Raw genomic sequence first — 21,543 nt, forward strand, 5'->3', positions numbered from 1 at the left:
TGTGGATGATATTATTATCACTGGAGATGACAATCAAGAAATGGAGAATGTGAAACAAATGATGGCTAGGGAATTCGAAGTCAAAAACCTTGGAGCACTGAAATATTTCTTAGGAATGGAGATTGCCAGAACTAAGAAAGGCATTTCAGTTTCCCAAAGGAAGTACACGCTAGACTTATTGGAAGAAACAGGTATGCTTGGTTGCAAACCAAGTAAGACTCCTCTTGAATCAGGCAATAAACGACAAATGCTTGAGGGAAAAACAGTAGATGTTGGACAATATCAACGTCTGGTTGGGAAGCTTATCTACCTTTCACATACTCGCCCTGATATTGCATTTGCGGTTAGCCTGGTCAGTCAATACATGCACTCACCTCGACAAGGGCATTTGGATGCAGTATATAGAATTTTGAAGTATTTGAAACACACTCCTGGGAGAGGCTTGTTCTTTGCAAAGAATGATGATCGCCAAGTTAGTGCATTCACTGATGCTGATTGGGCGGGTTCCGTTGATGATCGGAAATCGACCTCAGGGTACTGTACAAAAGTTTGGGGAAATATTGTTACCTGGCGCAGCAAGAAACAGTGCTGAATCTGAGTTCCGAGCAATGGCACAAGGAGTATGCGAGCTTCTATGGATTAGGCGGGTGTTAAAGGAATTGAAGATGGATTGTACTGGTCCTATGTTTCTTTACTGTGACAACAAATCGACAATCAGCATAGCTCACAATCCAGTACATCATGACAGGACAACATGTTGAAATAGATCGACACTTTATCAAGGAAAAATCGATGGAAAAATTCTTAGTATTGAATATGTGCCTACATCTCATCAGCTTGCTGATTTGCTAACAAAGGGACTGTCAGAATCCACTCATGATTTTCTTGTTGGCAAGCTTGGACTCATCAATATCTATAGCCAAGCTTGAGGGGAGTGTAGAATAAGATAATTAGATATTATTGATATTTGATATTATCTTATACTGTTCAGTTTTGTTTTGATAAGATAATTCAACCTTTGCAAATTAGATAGGGTAATATTTGATTTCTGATTTTTTGGAGTCTGTTGTAAGCCTTGTAGTCTATTTAAAAGGTGTCTTGTACTCTCATAAATATATAGAAAATAAATTTATCACCAATTCTATAGGTTTTAAAACGTTTCCGCAAAAATTTAACACAAATTACATAATGCTTAACTTATGCTGAGTTCCAAATGGTGATACCTCATCAAATAAATTCGACAATTCAAAAAAATAAAAGGATGCCATTGAACTTACTTTCACTAAACTGTAAACAAGCAAAACTAATCATCAGAATTACTCATAATAAACATCATAGTCAAAATTTGGCGCTTGTAACATTGATTGAGCAATGAGAAAAAGGGAACACTGAAGATTGAACACATCATTATAAAGTCAACGATTTGGCGTATTTTTCTAGTTAGCGAGTCAATATTCTAAATTCAGGTTCGATTGTAAGAAACTGTGATTGGAAACAAGAACAGCACAAGCCACATATCAAACCCAATGCATCATTGAGATCCTTTGTTCAACCCCCAACAATTTTTATACTTCTCCATACAGCATAAGCACGATTTAAAAGTAATTACAAATTTCATACTTCTCTGATAGATTAATCACACTCATCCACCATCTTCATGAGCTAGAAAATCAAACAACGAGAATCATTCAAGCCATGCATCAGTAGAGACGAATAAAACATCTGAAGTTTAACTCGAAGACGCAACAAGAAGGAAAGAGGCACACCTTGATACCCTTTGATGTAACGCTCAACACTCCAGCCAACTGAGGTGCCAGCATCAATTGATTGAGTTTAAGACCAGAGATTGAAACATCACCAGAAAGACTCTTTGCATTTTTTTCGCCTTCCAATGGAGGCAATTCGATAGTTTTATCGGATTGCATAACTTGCTCATCAACACCGTGGCAAGTTTCCTTCACCTTTCCTTGAAACTTAATTCTTCCAGTAGCTTTCAGATGCACAGGCCTCAGAGAATCAAAAGCATAGGGAGAGACCAAGTTAAAAAATTCAAAATTGCGCATTCTTAGATCTAACTCCACTCCTTCCACGGAGAAAGGAATGGCAACTGTTTTACCACATTCTCTCCAATTTAACTGATTGTCATCAGGATATGAAGTTGAAACTTTTGAATACAGCTCAAATGCAGCTGACGAAGAATTGATAGAAATGTAATCATGCGAAATTATCACATCTCCGCGTGCATCAAAAAGTGATCCTTCAGCTCTAGGCGCAATCCATTTGATGTCAAATTTCCTACATTCTTAAAAATGGTCTATGAAAAGATTTCCATCCAGAAATGCACAACAGATTTCTTCAGACAAAATCAATTTGTATACATCACAAGTATAAGAATGTTGCAAGATATCTTACGGTCTTAACAATGAGCCAGAAACTTGTGTTTCACCATTCAGATCTTCTAATTTAAGGGGCATTGCTTGATGATAACCAGGTACATATCGGCGCATAATTCTATCAAAATATAAATTCCCTGAAAAGTTAATGTCCAGTGCTGTGTCATCAACCTCACCCTGAAACAAGAAAGCACATTTAATACCATATGGAGTAGGAATACAAGTCAGGGCTTCATGTGACAAATCACTTGACAGATTCCATAAAGAACAATAGAGTATAGAATGCTTTTTATCTCTCTGTCACATTATATGGCCTGATAAGTTGATTTGTCAAACTATAGAATATCAAGTCAAACAGAAAAAAGAGATATAATTGGGCTAACGCATTAGGCATCAATCTGTTAACGATAGTTCAATCATTTATATTTCATCATTTCGAAAGAGATTTTACTAAGCCAGAGCTAACTTGATGAACTAACCTGAGCTATGGATCTATTTTTCCTTACAAACGAAATTTTAAAACTTAAGGTTTAGACATTCGACTAATAACAAGTATTCAATCAAACTGATAGAACCTAGTTTATCTTCTAGTCAGCTAAAAAACCTCTGGACAAATCCAAGCATTCCCCGCTCCACGAATTTCACCTCCATCAACTAGTGTAGCTCTGATTCCATAAAGGTCCGCAACCTGAATGCACAAGGAGAATTCCAGATGAAAAGGAATGTGGAGAGAAAATGCTGAAGCAGACTCTTTTTGAACCATATAAACTTTCTTTCAATAAACACTCACACAATTATCAGTGTTAAAGGTAAAATTAGCAGATATGTAAGAGAATGGAATACGGTCAATGGCTGCCACTGCACCAGCCTCTTTATTAGTCATCATTGCCTCGTGTGCAGCGGATTGAGAAGTATCAACAGATGAATGAATAAGTTTTCTCGATACCAATGCACTCCCTACAAATATAGGCGCATCCAATGGACCTTGACAATTGAATACGGCTGTTACTGATCCAGCCAACTGAAATAATTACGGTTAAGCGAATAAAAATTAACAAAAGTGCTTATCCAATCATAGTGATAGGGAAAATAAGTGAAGATAAATAACTCAAGAAGATTTAATGTCAAACTGCTTAAGAAATAATTTACCAAGCAAAACTAAAAGCATGAGAAAGATCGTCATTATGAGAGGAAAAGTGACAAACGTGAGGATAGTTGCATAATAAACATCGAAACAGCTTGCTGCATAAAATATTACGTGTGGTATGCATGCGTGAAAGCACATAATACATATCTGACTTCATATCAGAGGTAATTATTGCTGTAAGTTTCTGGTTAGATCGAGGCGGATCCATCAGTGGTGGCACTAATGCCAGATTAATGGTATCTGCGCTGCTAGCTGTGGCGGTAATCGGTAAGGTAATTAATATTCAAGAAGCTGTAATTTAGGTTGGTGATGGCTTTAAATTTATTGTGCATGCAAACAAACTTATATTTCCAAGACAGTCAGATCTAGAGAAAGATCTGCACGGCAGAAGTATGCACAGAGTCTCAGACCGATTATCTAGAGAAAAAGGGAGACATACTGGAAACAACAAAGGCTTCATCTTGAAAGACCTCATCAAAGCATTGACTTCTACCGATGGAACCTGAAATACAAATGACAATCCTTAGAAAGTCGAGAATTTAACTTTTAACTAAAATTAGAAAGCAATAAAAGGAAAGCGTGGCATTTATCAAACTTGTTGGTTTCTGTGGAATTATGTGGCTGGCCATCTGGGCAGATCCCATAAGGATCATTTTTCTTTTTAATAAAGATTGTGATTTCTGCTTTCCTTAAGGTTTAGGTTATATTTTTGGTTAGATAGGATTTTATTTCCTTGTTTGTAGGACTGGAATTATGGAGAGTCACCAGCCTGTGGTGTCCTCATCCTCTATTTAATTTCATGTACGCTTTGACAGAAATAAGTTGACTTTTTCATCTCGTTCTATAGTTTCAGAGAACAACAATTCCAGAAATTTCAGAAAGATATGTATGATTCCTGCTTAATTATCGGATAACTATGTTGTCAAGGTGAGCATTTAAATACCTGGCACATTAGGTGATATTCACCTTCCTCAGGATCAATGCCAAAATCCCCGGATGCTTCTAAAGGAATATTGCCAAACCAACCCCTAGCATTGGGTAAAAATATTCGCTGGGCGCGGAAAAACAAGCTTGCTGATATATCCTATGAAAAAAGGTAATAAAAACGAAGATAAAAAACAAAACAAAAAAACGGAAAAAAAAATAAGAAAAAATTTGTTGAATTTTAAGCTGTGACACAACCGAAAACTTCCTATTTCAGCTCTCCTAGTGGAATGGGCTTCCATTATACACAAAAATTCTCTAATGACGCTGAATTGCCAAATCAATTATCTAATAACAGAAACAAATAAGTCATGAGGAAGATTCTCCATGCAATTCAAACATTGATAAATCATTGGTACAAAGCACATCATGCTACCGATTCAATGCTCCATCTGTATATAAGGTAAGACAGAAAAAGCTACCTTGTAGTTCCACATCTTACACTAAGAATGAAGAAAGAGTTGAAATTCCTTCGACCAACCAAGAAAGCAAAGAACAGTGTTGGTACAATATTATGAACAGAAAGGCATAGAACGGTGTTGCAACTGAAGAACAGATTGTGCTTTCTTTGAATTTGTTAAAACCTTTGAAATGTTCAGTGCTGTAACTGTTTTTTTGTTTGACAACCAAATAAACTAGAAGGCATGAAGCTAACTGCAAGTGCAAGAACAGCTCGTGTTTCCTAACCACCACATTCCTACAAAACTTACAAACTTGGTAGCTAAAAGATATCCTATGAAGAATATGACTGACATTGGAAGAAAATTTGGTCAGAGAGATGCACAAAAGATTAAGCATAAAAAAGCGATACAAAAGACGTACAGAAAACTGTGAGGGGGCATCATAGATGTGAAAGGCCAATCCTGTTACATCTAGCTGCCCATGAAGGTTGGGAAATGTTTCTCCTCTCGACATGCAAATGTGAACCTGCCACAAATTCAAGGTCGGGAATTGTAATAGGTAACAAAACTTCATATTTTCTTTTTCAAGATACCTTTATGCTTGACCAATAGGAGAAATAAAAGGCATAATAAACAAAAAGGTTATTGAAAGTGAAATATTGAATACTCTGATGCAGCTAAAAAGAAGAACTATTGCACGAACAAATGTCAACTTCACTAGATCTTGCTTAATCTGTATTCATTTCTAGACACATAAATAAATATCAAAGTGCGGGTTAGAGAAAAAGTTGTCAGTTATGGAAAAAAAACATTATTGTTCATAATTATTCTTTTTTGCAACCATCTGAGTGTATAGAGTATTGCCCAATATACTGCCTAATCTAAACTACGTGGTACCAGAGCATCGTTGATCCATGACCGAATACGGCATGGTCTCGTCTGATCGCTCTTCATCCTCTTCTGAGGCTACGGCCAAACCTCCACCCACAACTGTAATGGCTGATAATAATTCCTTTCCCATCACCACATAAATTGACTGGGCAAAATTATTTACAATGATACCAGTCGGTGATGATGTTCGTTTGCGGCAAAGGGAAGAATGATTATCTCTCAGGTTCGGCCACTTGCCCCAAAATGGATTATTCAGGCTTCAAGACCTGGAGATTAGAAAATAATATGGTGATGTCATGGCTCATCAACTCCATGACAAACGAGATTGGTGAAAATTTTCTACTCTACCCTACTACAAAAGATATTTGGGATGATGCAAGGGACACTTATTCCTGCAAAGAGAATACTGCTGAAATCATTGAAATAGAAAGTCTACTTCACGATTTGTAACAGGGAGATTTTCCAGTCACCACCTATTTCACATTACTCACTCGCTATTGGCAACAACTGGATTTGTTTGATGTCTTTGAATGGAAATGCCCAGATGATGAGGCCCAATACAAAGGAATTGTTGAGAACTGTTACAGATTGTATATATATGTAGGAATTATGTGATATGATTCTCCTTGATTGTAGGGATTTGATTAGTCTATTTCCTAATATAGGCTGATACTCTGTATATATATATGTGATGAGATAGATGAATAATAATACAAGTGATATGTATTCTTTCTCAATATACGCTGTAATTTAGCATGGTATCAGAGAGCTAATACAAATTATAGGAAGAGTCACTTGCCGATCTGCCAGTTCTTAGATTCCGGCCATCGAAATCCCTGCGTGTGAATCGTGATTGAGAGATTCGAGACCGGTGCGTCTGCTGTCAGAAATCTTTTCGGTTTCGTCAGCATCAGTTCAGGTGTGGGACCTTTTACGCAGAAGGTTCAAAGTTTCCTTTGACTCTTGCTGCCCTTCGGTTATATGGCTGAGAAGAAATCTGTAGTTGTGTCTGATGTTGTTCCTGTGTTCTCAAAAATCACGGAACATAAACTAAATGGCTCTAATTATCTTGATTGGAGTAAGACAGTTCGTCTTTATCTGCGCAGCATTGATATGGATAAGCATATGGTTGATAACCCACCTACAGATGAGTCAAAACAGACATGGTTGAAAGAGGATGCTCGATTATTTTTACAGATACGAAACTCCATCGACAGTGAGGTAATTGGTCTAATTAATCACTGTGAATTTGTGAAGAAACTAATGGAATATCTGGATTTCTTGTACTCTGGAAAAGGGAATATTTCTCGTATTTATAAGGTGTGCAAAACCTTTTATCGTGCGGAAAAACAAGATAGGTCTCTTACAACCTATTTCATGGATTTTAAAAGAACTTATAAAGAACTCAACATGTTATTACCATTCAGTGCTGATGTAAAAGAACAGCAAAATCAACGTGAGAAGATGGCCTAATGAGTTTTTTGGCCGGGCTTCCACATGAGTTTGAGACAGCTAAATCTCAGATTCTCTCCAGCTCTGAGATTTCATCTCTGCAGGATACTTTTAGAAGGGTGTTGCGCACAGAGAACTCTCCACCTGTTGGACTTAATAGTGCTCTTGTTAGTCGAAATAACATATCTGAATCTGGAAGATATCAGCACAAGAATGGTGGTAAAGGAGTAGGGTCAAGCAACTATGACAAACATTTTGACACTCGAGGACAGGAATTTCGTGGTATTGTTTGTCATTATTGTCATAAGCCGGGACATATGAAACGTGATTGCGGGAAATTGCAGAATAAGAAACCACAGTCAGCCTACATCGCTTCCACAAATGGCACTTCAGAGCAATTTGTCACGGTTTCTGCTGATGAATATGTCAAATTCTCTCAGTACCAAGAGTCATTAAAGTCCTCATCCACCCCAATTACCGCCATTGCTGAGTCAGGTAAACCAAATGCATGTCTTGTTTCTTCATCCACGAAGTGGGTCATTGATTCTGGTGCCACAGATCATATGACAGGTAATTCTCATATATTCTCTGCATTTCAGTCACATAGCTCCAATTCTACAGTTACTTTAGCAGATGGATCAACCTCTCATGTTTTAGGATCTGGCAAAATCACTCCCACTCCTTCGATTTCTTTGCATTCTGTCTTAAGCTTACCCCAGTTGACTTTTAATCTAATTTCTGTCAGCAAACTTACTCGTACCCTCAACTGCTCTGTCTCATTCTTTCCAAATTACTGTCTATTTCAGGATCTTACGACGAAGAAGATTATTGGTAAAGGACATGAGTCAGGAGGCCTCTACATTCTTGATACACAATTACCGAAGTCCATTGCATGCTCTGGAATAACAGCCCCTTTCAAAGCTCATTGTCAATTGGGTCATCCTTCTCTACCAGCTCTGAAGAAACTTTGTCCACAATTTCATAACCTATCCTCATTAGATTGTGAGTCATGTCAGTTTGCTAAACACCATCGTCTTAGCTCAAGTCCAAGAGTCAATAAACGAGCCAGTGCTCCCTTTGAATTAGTTCATTCAGATGTTTGGGGACCCTGTCCTGTTTTGTCTCAAACTGGTTTCAAATATTTTGTTACTTTTGTTGATGATTATTCTCGTGTGACATGGTTATATTTGAGGAAAAGTCGTTCTGAATTATTTTCTCATTTCTCTGCCTTTTTTGCTGAGATTAACACTCAATTTAATGTTCCTATTCAAACATTGCGAAGTGATAATGCTAAGGAATACCTATCAGAAACTTTTCGAACTTACATGACTAAACATGGCATTCTCCATCAGACCTCTTGTGTCGACACACCATCTCAAAACGGGGTTGCGGAGAGAAAAAATAGACATATTCTTGAAACTGCTAGAGCTTTGTTGTTTCAAATGCATGTTCCGAAACGTTTTTGGGCTGATGCAGTTTCCACAACTTGTTTTATAATTAATCGTATGTCATCATCCATCCTTCATGGTGAGTCTCCTTACCACGTCCTCTTTCCGACTAAGCCCCTGTTTCCCGTGGACCCTCGAACGTTTGGTTGTACTTCTTTTGTTCGGGATATTCGTCCTCATGTTACAAAACTTGATCCAAAATCTTTGAAGTGTGTTTTTCTTGGGTACTCTCGGGTTCAGAAAGGATACAGGTGTTACTGTCCTCATCTTAACAAGTACTTGGTGTCGTCTGATGTCACTTTTCTGGAAAATACACCTTTCTTTCCATCTGTGGACAGTCCTGGTCAGGTAGAAGATGATGATCTGTTAATCTATATTGTCACATCTTCTATTTCTGACCCTACTGAATCTGTCCCCATCAAGCCTCCCATACAACAGGTTTATTCTCGTAGACGTCTTCATCCTACTCCATGTCCTGCACCAGCCTCTTCGTCGGTAGATCCAATTTCAAGTGTTGATATACCAATTGCTCTTCGTAAAGGTAAACATCAATGTACTTATCCAGTGTCATTTTTGTATCTTATAATCACTTATCATCATCCTCATGCTCCTTTATTGCTTCTCTCGATGTTATTTCTGTTCCTAAGACTGTTCATGAAGCTCTGTCACATTTTGGATGGCGTAGTGCTATGATTGACGAGATGAACGCACTGGATGATAATCATACTTGGTCTTTAGTCAATCTACCTGTAGGTAAAAAGGCAATTGGATGCAAATGGGTGTTTACCGTTAAAGTCCATCCAGATGGATCTGTTGCTCGACTAAAAGCCCGACTTGTAGCTAAAGGCTATGCCCAAACTTATGGCGTGGATTATTTTGATACTTTTTCTCCTGTTGCTAAACTTACTTCTGTCAGATTATTTGTTTTCATGGCAGCCACTCATGACTGGCCGTTATATCTGTTAGACATCAAAAATGATTTTCTTCATGGTGACCTTCAAAAGGAAATTTATATGGAGCAACCACCTGGCTTTGTTGCTCAGGGGGGGTATGGGAAAGTTTGTCACCTTCGAAAAGCCTTATATGGTTTGAAACAAAGCCCTCAAGCCTGGTTTGGAAAATTTAGCGAGGCAATTGAGAAGTTTGGAATGAAGAAAAGTAAGTCTGATCATTCTGTGTTTTATAAACAATCTGTGGTGGGCATCATTTTGTTGGTTGTATACGTGGATGGTATTGTCATTACTGGAGATGACATTGAAGGTATTTCTGCTCTTAAATCATTTCTTCACAACCTGTTTCATACAAAGGATTTAGGGGTTTTAAAATACTTCTTGGGTGTTGAGGTAACAAGAAGTAAGAAAGGAATCTTCTTATCCCAAAGGAAATATGTACTTGATTTATTGACTGAAACAGGAAAACTGGAGGCTAAACCATGTAGCACTCCAATGATTCCTAATCAGCAGCTCACAAAAGATGGTGAATTATTTGAGAATCCTGAGAGGTATAGAAGATTGGTTGGAAAGTTAAATTATCTCACTTTAACTCGTCCAGATATTGCATATCTGGTCAGTTTTGTAAGTCAATATATGGCTTCTCCAACCGTTGATCATTGGGCAGCTGGTGAACAAATTTTGTGCTATTTGAAACAAGCTCCTGGACGAGGTATCCTGTACAGCAACCATGGTCATACTAAGGTTGAGTGTTTTTCAGATGCTGATTGGGCGGGATCCAAAGATGATCGAAAGTCGACATCTGGTTATTGTGTCTTCGTTGGAGGGAATCTAGTTTCATGGAAAAGCAAGAAGCAAAATGTCGTCTCACGATCGAGTGCAGAATCAGAATATAGAGCCATGGCAAAGGCTGTGTGTGAGATAATGTGGATATATCAGTTTTTGTCTGAAGTAGGCCTTAAAATCTCAATGCCAGCCAAATTGTGGTGTGATAATCAAGCGGCTCTACATATTGCTTCCAATCCTGTCTTTCATCAGCGAACTAAGCATATTGAAATTGATTGTCATTTTGTACGTGAAAAGATCCAACTAGGTTTGATCACTACAGGATATGTAAAGACGGGAGAACAACTGGGAGATATCTTCACAAAAGCTTTAACTGGAGTTCGGGTTAATTACCTTTGTAACAAGCTGGGCATGATCAATATCTATGCTCCAGCTTGAGGGGGAGTGTTACAGATTGTATATATATGTAGGAATTATGTGATATGATTCTCCTTGATTGTAGGGATTGATTGTAGGGATTTGATTAGTCTATTTCCTAATATAGGTTGATACTCTGTATATATATATGTGTATGAGATAGATGAATACTAATACAAGTGATATGTATTCTTTCTCAATATACGCTGTAATTTAACAAGAACAAAAGAGTTTTTAAATTTCTGATTGCCCTTAACACTCAATTCGATGATCCCCGTGGACGAATTCTTCCAATCAAGCCCCTTCCCAGTATTCGCGAAGCCTTCTCTGCTGTCCGCCATGAGGAAAGTCAACGCAAAATAATGCTGGGCTCTGCTCCTCCATCTCCACAGGTGGAAACATCAGCCCTTGTTTCTCATCGTGCACCCCCTATTTCAACAATGAATCTACAGTGGCTGCTAATTGGCAATTCTCAGCCCTCCAATAACACACGCAACGGGCGACCACGGTGTGGCAAATGCAAAAAACCCAATCACACTTTGGACACATGCTGGAGGATTCATGGTAAACCGGCAAACAAGAGCCATCCCGACGTGCAAACGCTGCTGTTGCTGAACCTTCTGCCACTGATCCACAACCGTTCAGTAAGGAACTTACTGAACAACTTGATGTGCTTCATAAACTGTTTGGACAGGCCCCTCCATCAGCAACTTCTTCGGTTATTGGGGCTGGAAGTGTCGCACATCAAGGTATCTTTTCTGCGGCCTTATTGTCTCAACACATTTTATTCAATTCTTGGACTGTTGATTCCGGTGCTTTGGAACACATGACTGGAAACTTGAAGCTCTTGCACTCCTACAGCCCGTGCCGAGTTACTCACTCAGTTCGAATTGTGAATGGGTCTTGCTTCAAAGTATTCGGTTCAAGAACAGTGCATCTTTCTAAGGACTTTTCCTTACATTCAGTTCTATATGTGCCAGATCTTGATTTTAATCTATTGTCAGTCAGTAAACTAAACATACATCTTAAGTGCCCCACTAAGTTCCTTAATGATCCATGTGTTTTTCAGGATTTGGCACCGGGGAGGACGATTGGAAGTGCTAACTATTGTATGGGCCTTTATCTCCAACAGATGACGTTTCCTCCAACAAACCAGCCTGCGCATCATGCTTGTTTTTTGCTTCCTTGTTCTGTTCTTGGGTCAAAATAACGATGGTGCGATCTTGTTATGGCATTATCGGTTAGGCCACCCGAATAGTCTGTATCTTGAAAAAGTTTTTCCATTTTTTATTTAATCATAATAAAACTTATTCCAAATTGTTTCAGTGCGATGTTTCTCAATTATCTAAGCACACACACAACACCTTTTCTCCACAACTATAGAAACCATCCCAACCATTTGCAGTTGTTCATAGCAATATCTGAAGTCCATAAAAAATCAAGAATATCACGGGTTCACGCTGGTTCCTTCAATTTGTTGATGAATATACGAGAATTTCGTGGGTCTTTTTTATGAAAGATAAATCTGAAACTAGCCAACTGTTCAGAAACTTTAATACCATGATCCAAACTCAATTCTCAGCCTGCATTCGAGTTCTAAAATCAGATAGAGCCCAGGATTATTTCAATTCTAAATTCAGTGAGTACCTCAAAACCAAGGGTTATAGTTCACCATGTGTTGAAATGCCCCAACAAAATGGTGTTTCTGAACGTAAGAACCGTCACTTACTTGAGGTTGCTCAATCCCTTATGTTTACACACAATGTCCCCCCTTTTTGGGGTGACACTGTCTTCTGGTCTTCCCCGCAACCTACCTCATTAATCGGATGCCTTCTCGTGTTCTTAACCACAACACCCCAATCCAAACACTTCAGACTTCATACCCTACTACTCACCTCATCCATACCATTCCCCTCAATGTTTTTGGTTGTTCTACCTTTATCCACAATTATCAACACAATCAGGGAAAACTTGAACCACGAGCCATTAAATGTATCTTTCTCGGGTACTCTCCTCACCAAAAGGGAAATAAATGCTATTCTCCGGTCACTAAAAAATTTTACACCTCCATGGATGTAACATTCTTCGAGAATCAGCCCTTTTATCTCAATTGTTCCATTCAGGAGGAGCGTATATCTGAATCTCAAAATTGGGAAGACAATGCACCTGCTGCTCAAAACTGGGAAGACAATGCACCTGCTGCTCAAAACTGGGAAGACAATGCACCTGCCTTTCCACAGTTGGAACCACATGATCCTGGACTTTTCCCTGAATCTGTTTCAGCAAGCAATAACACCACTCAGCCCACATAGATTATTCCAAAAACACTTCCTGTTGCACCAGATTCTGCACCTACGACCACCAATTCACCAATGCAGGTTTATTCTCTGAGGAAAAGGCATCCAAAAGAGTGCCAACAGCCACCTGTACAAAGTCAGCCTATTCACCGGAGCAAGAATCTATCGAAAATACTGCAGGTACTACTGATTTTGATTGTACTTCTCCTATAACTGAGCTTGTTGAACTTGACAACAGGCCTATTGCATAGAGGAAAGGAACTAGATTCTGTACACAACATCCTATATGTAATTTTGTATCTCTTGAACATCTATCACCTGTATATCGTGCCTTTGTGTCTTGGATTGGATCAGGTCCAGATTCCTTCAACCATAAAAGATGCTCTTCAAAACCCAGGATGGAAAGCCGCAGCCATTGATGAGATTAGAGCATTGGAGAAAAATAAGACATGGTACATCACTGATCTTCCACCTAATAAACTTACAGTTGGATGCAAATGGATATTTTCTGTTAAACACAAAGCTGATGGAAGTGTAGAACGACAAAAAGCACGACTAGTAGCAAAGGGATACACTAAATCATATGGGATTGACTATCAGGAACATTTGCTCCAGTGGCCAGACTCAACACCATCAGAGTCTTACTGTCAGTAGCTGCGAATTTAGATTGGCCCCTGTATCAGCTTCATGTCAAGAATGTCTTTCTTAATGGAGACCTCGAGGAGGAAATTTACATGGATATCCCTCCTGGCTCCAAAACAGAATCAACCAACAAGGTATGCAGATTAAGAAAGCATTATATAGACTAAAACAATCACCTCGAGCCAGGTTCAAACGGTTCACCAATGTTCTGAAAGGAAATGGGTACACTCAGTGTCAATCAGACCATACGTTTGCCAAACATGCAGAAAGAGGTAAAATCATGTTTCTCATTGTCTACGTTGATGATATTGTCCTTACAGGAAATCAGAAAGATGAGATGGCTAATGTAAAAGCACTGTTATCAAAGGAATTTGAAATGATGGATCTGAGACTCCTCAAATATTTTCTTGGAATGGAAGTTGGTGGATCATCTCTTGGGATTTCAATTTCACAAAAGAAGTATGTTTTGGACCTACTGAAGGAAACTGGTATATTGGGGAGCAAACCTATGGACACACCCATGGATGCAAATGTGAAACTTGGGGAGAAAAAAGACGGTCCGTTGGTTGACAAGGAAGATACCAAAGACTCATAGGAAAGCTGATCTATCTCTCACCTACATGACCAGATATTGGATTTGCCGTAAGTGTTATCAGTCAATTCATGAATAGTCCACCAAAAGATCACGTGGATGTAGTGTATCGGGTACCAAGGTACTTAAAAGGAAACCCAGGAAAGGGACTTCCCTTCAAGAAATCCTTGATAAGAAATATCAAAGTCTATAGCGATGATGACTGGGAATACTCTCGTGCTGATAGACGCTCTACTTCTGCCTATTGTACATTTGTGTGGGGGAATCAAGTAACATGAAATAGTAAGAAACAACCGGTGGTGGCTTGTAGCAGCGCAGAGGCAGAATATAGAGCATTGCCAAACGGAATTTGCGAAAGAGTTCACATATTAACTCGTATATAATATGTCAAACGGAATTTGCGAAGGAGTTCACAAATTTGTTAGTAATCCGCTCCATGATATTACATGGAGAAACTATCAAATTTACCTTCTACGATGGCTACTTCACTGGCTACGTGTATTTGGGATTGTCAACTACTTTATTCCATTCCTAGACCTTACTTCAATTTGTTTGCTTCTTTGTTCATTTGGGTATATAGATTGCAAAACGTTGCTTTCACTTGGTTCAGTGTGATTGATCATCAGTTTAACTTTTCAATCTTGTTACTTTCTATCTTAGGAAGTGTTGGTGTCTTAGTTTGTGTCCCACATCGGTTGGCTAAATAACCTAGGAGCTCTTTATATAGACAAGAGCAAACCTCCCCTCTCGAGCTAGGTTTTGAGGTGAGTTAGGTCCAAATCAATGTATCAGAGCCCAGGTTCCACCGTTATGTGTTGAACGGCCCACAGTTGGCCTCACCCGTCCCATAGTTGGCCACCCGTTAATATATCCACGCTCCAGTCGTTTCATTCCTGTGCGTGACAGGGGTGTGTTGGTGTCTTAGTTTGTGTCCCACATCGGTTGGCTAAATAACCTGGGAGTCCTTTCTATAGACAAAGACAAACTTCCCCTCGTGAGCTAGCTTTTGAGGTGAATTAGGTCCAAGTCAATTTCTACCAGGAAGGACAAAAATTTTACGCTGAATTTTCAACTAAAAATCCATGCACCTGTGATGTTGATATTGTGGTATATTCACTTCATCATATTATTTAAGAAATTACAAATTCAAATTAAACATTGTTCAACGTGAGATATACTCATAACCTGTAGTTCATTTTTCTTAACTTTTGTAATTAATATTTCTATACTATCTAATTATCTATATCTATACTATTCTATACTATTAAATAAAGAATGTACTTGGGTCTTGGTATGGTCATTTCTAAATGGCATTCGATCCTTATCTCACTAAGCAAAATACTTTTCAAATGACAATACTACCCTCATCCCAGAAAAGAACTACACATCATTTTTTATAAAAGAAAAAAATGCCACAATATGCACACATTAATTTCCAAATTATAACAAAATAATTGCAAATATTTTCAATACAAATTGTTCCTAATCTGAATATTAATTTTAACTCCATCGATTAACCATAAAAAAACAAACAGTGTAGGCATGCAACACGCTGTGTTTACTAGTTTTCAATCAAAGTTGGGTGCATTCATCTTTTTTAAGCGCACATCGTAATGTTGTTTCATATCATTCATCAATTTGAAGGTTGAATAAAAGGCAACTGAAAAAAAAAATTACCATTATAGAATGCAAATACTTTTTTGCACTATTTCAACTTCTTATTGATATACCAGCATTCTAATTTCTAGGCACAGATCCAAGAACCAAGACTATACCAACTTTTGTAAATTGTGGGTCACTTCATTAAATGGGCTTAGGTCAAATTTTTAAAAAAAATTCGACCGCTCCCTTATCCCTAAATCTTCCGTAAATTGATGCATACTTTACATTTAATGAAATTTAACGGTCAATTGTGTTTATGCAAATTGAAATTACTTTCATTGATTGATTTATAATATACGTAAATCTACTCAAGGGAAATTTCAAAACTACAAAATAAAAATAATATTCGTGAAACGATCAAGAGTATGACATCAGCACTTATTTTTCCAAAAAAAGTTTATTTTCTTCTAATCCAAGGTGAAAGATAATGAATTTAACAAAACTATACCGGCAAATCAGAAGTTGAAATATCATCGCTAACAAATTCAATGATACAGTGAGAAAATTATATGAGAACACAATTTAGAGATCCACACTATGTATTGACAAATAATTTTGAGATAAATTGTCGATATTTAGCTATTGAAATCCCTTTTTAATTGCTCCTCAAACATTCCTGGCCGCACCGAGCTTAAGGGCACAGCTTTCTTCAGATCAAACTTGTTGCACAACATGTTAAAATTAGGTTACGAGATTTTATTTGATAATCTAAAATTTAATTTATTAACCATCTCAAATTTTGTTTATTGGTCATTCTTTCTCGATAAGGGACTTTGACAAATTGATACATACATGTAAATATTAACATCGTATTATCAACACATTTTCTTAATTTACATAATTTAGAATGTAAATTCACACGAGAAGCCTGTGTTTCTTGCTAGTTAAACTAATGGTAATTGTAAATATCTATATTGTCTCTACGAACTCTACTACTCTATTAATTATCTACTATGATATAAAGCAACATAAAGGTCTTAGACTAACCACTTTTGGTATGGCTTATCACATCAATTTTTCTTCTTTTTTTTTCAAAATTTTCTTAACCTCATACTTGATATTTAGAAATCATTCCATGTACTTATTAGTAATTTCCAAATTTTCATTAATTTTTCCCACTTTTTTCTCAACTAGATACAAATGTTAACTAAAGCATCTATTTAAAATATTTTCTTTTGTTAAAAATCAAAACTAAATCAATTATTTAAAATATTTTAATTAAATTAAAATATATTATGCATATGCATATAATATTCATACTTAATATACACGCAACACGTGTGCACTTAATCTAGTATGTATATTGCAAGAGACTGTGTGAAGTTTGAAAAGCACCTCGCCACTAGCTCTGCCTTTATTCCATGTGATTGGAAGATCCAAAATCCTCTCAAAAAGCTGCACAAAAAACTTGGCTATAATTTACCAAAACACAAGGGGAAAAATAATGTGATGTACTTTACCGGAATGAAGAAATTTGAAACTTTCAAATTTGCATGCCATTTCTGCTCACTGATATCAACATAAACATCTGTTGACAACCATCCACCATCTTCCATGATCAAACCCGATCTCCACATTTTACAATTTCCACTAACTTGCACATGCACACACCCATATTGGTTTTGAAATTTAACATGTCCACCAGAAACTTCTATTTCCCTATAAACAATAACAAATTCAGCTGGATTAAGCCAATATACTTGGTGTAAGAAACCTTGTCTATACAACGACTGACGATCAAAGTAAGACTTGCATATAAATGGAAAAACCAGCCCTCTAGTAAACCACAATCTTTCAGACTTTCACAAATACAACTGTTCAAAAACTCATTTTTAAGAGCATGAATTTGATGCAGAACAAAAGTATGAAACTAAACAAAAATAAGACACTAAGATAACTGAATGCCTTCAAACATCATTCTTATTTTATATAATAAGATTACCGAATGCCTTACAACATTAAATTTATTTTGTATAAGTAAAACAACACAACTAAGGTTTTTAAGAAATCAAATGATTTTTAGTCAGCATCTAATTCAACTAAGACTGAACCAGAGAACAGCCTAATCGGTCAAACACCCACAGAGCAAAGCTGAGGAACCTAGAGATCAAGTCCTTTGGTGATGGGATGTGAGGCAAAAGGGAACTCAAATATGTTTTTAGCATGGGTAAACCTTACCTTGGTTCTATAAACTTAGCATGGGTAAACCTTACCTTGGTTCTGCATCACCATATGCAAGTAGCATGAGGGTACCACCTTTAAAATGTAATGAATCGAGTATAACCGGAATCATCTTCTCAATTCCTGAATCATTTTCTGAATCAATATCATCAACTAGTTCCATGGACATATCATCAAACCTCATAAAGATCTCCGACTTTAATCTCTGCAAAGGATTGACAAGTAAAGCAGACCATGCCTCACCAAAATTTTTAGAGACTGAAGATAAACCAGAATGTGAGCTCAAGAGAAATTGCTGAAGGTAATGTGGCATCAGACTAGATTCACTGCATGCATGACTTGCTTGAGCAGTCGAGATATCATTTTGTGGCTCTTTCTGTTCCTCAACTATTCTGACATCTTCATTTCTAGCCACTGTGCCTCTATTAGTATCCCCAGCTTCCAACATTTCATTTCTTGCAGATCTTATCTTGGTGTCTATAATTCCTAGAGCATTTGTAGGTGATGAATATTCATCACTGGTGTTTGTAGCCACACTAAGTTTATCTAGAGTAAAAAGAAAGGGATCTCTGAGGGAACTTAAACTGTTTGTGAGGCTCCTAGCCTGCCCATCCAAATTTACACCAGAAACAAAATCTTTTTTCAACTGGTCCTCCTGTTGAGAGATTACTTTGCTACTCGAAACATTCTCAGTAACATGGACATTTTCATCATCAATGTCAATCATTTTTCCACTTTCAAACTTGACATCCTGATGTTCCGCTCTCTCTTCTCCTTCAGAATTCATTGAATAATTGGAGGCAACCCTGTCATCAAAACCTTCAGATTCATTGGTTGAATTTTCACACTTCTCAAACAATTGTCTTTGGAAATATAAATGGGCTGCAGTCGCACTTCGCTCAAGAAGCCTTCGTTTAGATGCAACACCCAATATAGACAAATCTTTGTTGACGGCCTTCTTCTTGAAACGACGCCTCATAGGTCCGGGCAAAATTGTGGACCAAATGCTCGTTTCTGTGGAAGATACTTTGGATCCAAAAGATTTCTCTAACTCAGCATGCTTCAAATCATACTCCGCTCCAGCTTCCGTGCAATGATGATCTCTCCAGTGCAGTTTCTCGTCCATGTAAAGTAATGGCTCTGAAGTCGCAAACCTTTCGGGAAGACTCATACTCTCCTTCAAATTATCATCCTCAAGTTGAACATGATCACATTCAGAAAGTATATAACCTTTTTCAGCAGATTCTCTTGCTCTATCATCTCTTTCGGTGTCCCATCGAATGGCAGCTTCCTCCTTTGCAATCCTCCTTGTTTTTGTACGATAATCAATTCCTTCTTCAGCAGACAAGTGCCTGTGGGGGCTGCCTTCCGAATAGGGTAACCCCAACCAAGTGAAGTTCTTCTTTTGCACTACCAACAAACTTGGATCCGACAACACAGCATCAACAACAATTTTTCCCCTTCTAAGACTAGCAAAAGGACGAATCCGTAATTTGACAGCGGACGCCTCACCACAAGAGAACTCTTCACTATGAGGACCAAATGAGCACGACTCTAAAGTAATGCTCAAAGGTGAAATTCTTCGAACCCTACCGAAATCAAGCTCCCGCTGAATTTGGTCACTCAGCATGGCACAAACAGAAGGTAACAGCTTGCCTTCTACGTAATTCTTTACTTTCAACTGCCCATACCACACAAGTAAACATAAACCAGATATCACAGTGAAAAGGACAGAGCATCTGAACAAAAAAAGTCCCTCTTTCCAAACAGGAGTAATAGACTTGATCAATGTCTTGCTTCGAATAAAAGGCTCTTTCACGGAATTAATCATCCAACCACTCCTTAATTCTAGGTTCCTCCACAATAACTCGACATGTTTGCCATAAAAGTGAGTAAATTTCATCCTCTGGAAAATCCAATCACGTTTCTTAGCACATTTACATGTTTGAAATTTTGAACCTTTTCTGAAGGGTTTTAAATTAATTCCATCCAGACAAGCATAATCTCCTTTATTTCTCATATCGAAAACATTGCACTTACGGGGAACCCCAAGAACTGGGCTTTGAAGTTTCGCACTGAGTTTCTCCATCTAATCAGCTGAACTTCTTTGCGACTCATTAGCAGAGGGAAATTGGGGTAGAAGGGACCAGAGTAAATGGCGAACCTTCTTTAATTGGCTAAACACAAAATTCTGACTAAGAAAATGTAAAAGTCTGGCTCAAAAAAAAAAAAGAAAATGTAAAAGTCGAAATAAATATTATTATTAATTAATATACATTTAAAATAATTTATTATTAATTATTGATTAAATTAAATAAAACCCAACCCTAACAATATATACCCAAACTTGGTCATTGTAGTGACCCGATCCGGAATCACATGCTAATCAAGTTATAACGTGCCATAAATATCTTAAAGCGTAATAAACAATTAATAACCTGTGGAAACTCAAACGATTCAACAAAACAACCGGCGGAATACAACTGGTATCGAAATCAACTGTTATACAACCCGATCGAATGACAGTACTAAAAATCCACAAACGAGAACCTGGTACAGGACAATCCCAACATCGCTGCAGCTCAACGACCGCTACCTCCCGGTCGGTCCAACCTAAGCCCTGTCCCGTGGAATAGGGTCTTCAGAACTAAAAACCGAGGATGTGAGCTAACAACGCTTAGTACGAAAGTATGAGTATATATATGCTATGAATGCTAATGCCAATGAACGGGTACCGAAAACCTATCATGGTAAAAACACTGCACATCAAGTGGCGTCAAGGTATGTAGCACGATGGTCCATCATATCAAGAGGTGGCTCACATACCAGAAGAAAAATGTTGATATAGGTAACCTAACCACGTAATCCAACGGGTCCAACCATCCACTCAATATCTCAGGACTGAACGACCCCACTACAGCTTATGTCAAGGTACAAGCTCAACATGATAAATGCATGCAGCATAATGATCGTGACGTAATATATGCACATAAGTCACGCTCGGAAGCCCTCCAAAACCACTAAAACGAGAGAGAAGAGTGATTTTGTGAATGAAAATGAAGCTCTCAGCACCTATTTATATAACGATCGGAACTACCGATCCCACGTTTGGAGCTTCCGAACGGACTTCGGAGCTTCCGATCTCTAGCCACCAAATGTGTATCCTTGATTGGAAAACGCATTGTTGTCAACGGAGTTCGGACCTTCTGAACTGGGGTTTAGATCTTCCGATCTATCTCACGCCAGTTCACCAATCAGAAAGCCCATATTTTCTTATCCCAAGACGATCAGACCTTCCGA

At 37.9% G+C, this 21,543-nt stretch overlaps 1 protein-coding gene across 1 annotated transcript in view; it reads right to left on the reverse strand.

The window, feature by feature from the left end:
- LOC140893229 (protein TIC236, chloroplastic) overlaps positions 1 to 20,420 on the reverse strand; it is a 34,360-nt gene extending 13,940 nt beyond the window's left edge. Inside the window, exons 1-10 of the mRNA XM_073302296.1 lie at positions 18,276 to 20,420; positions 17,523 to 17,721; positions 17,398 to 17,457; positions 5,347 to 5,451; positions 4,484 to 4,624; positions 3,980 to 4,042; positions 3,184 to 3,414; positions 2,998 to 3,081; positions 2,413 to 2,570; positions 1,767 to 2,295 (exon numbers count right to left, since the gene is read on the reverse strand). Coding sequence (XP_073158397.1) covers positions 1,767 to 2,295; positions 2,413 to 2,570; positions 2,998 to 3,081; positions 3,184 to 3,414; positions 3,980 to 4,042; positions 4,484 to 4,624; positions 5,347 to 5,451; positions 17,398 to 17,457; positions 17,523 to 17,721; positions 18,276 to 20,332 — 3,627 coding nt within the window. The 5' untranslated portion in view covers positions 20,333 to 20,420. The remainder of the gene's footprint in view (positions 1 to 1,766; positions 2,296 to 2,412; positions 2,571 to 2,997; positions 3,082 to 3,183; positions 3,415 to 3,979; positions 4,043 to 4,483; positions 4,625 to 5,346; positions 5,452 to 17,397; positions 17,458 to 17,522; positions 17,722 to 18,275) is intronic.
- Between the last annotated feature and the right edge of the window lie 1,123 nt (positions 20,421 to 21,543).

The sequence above is a fragment of the Henckelia pumila genome, chromosome 3 (genome assembly GCF_033568475.1).
Source record: "Henckelia pumila isolate YLH828 chromosome 3, ASM3356847v2, whole genome shotgun sequence".
NCBI lineage: Eukaryota > Viridiplantae > Streptophyta > Magnoliopsida > Lamiales > Gesneriaceae > Henckelia > Henckelia pumila.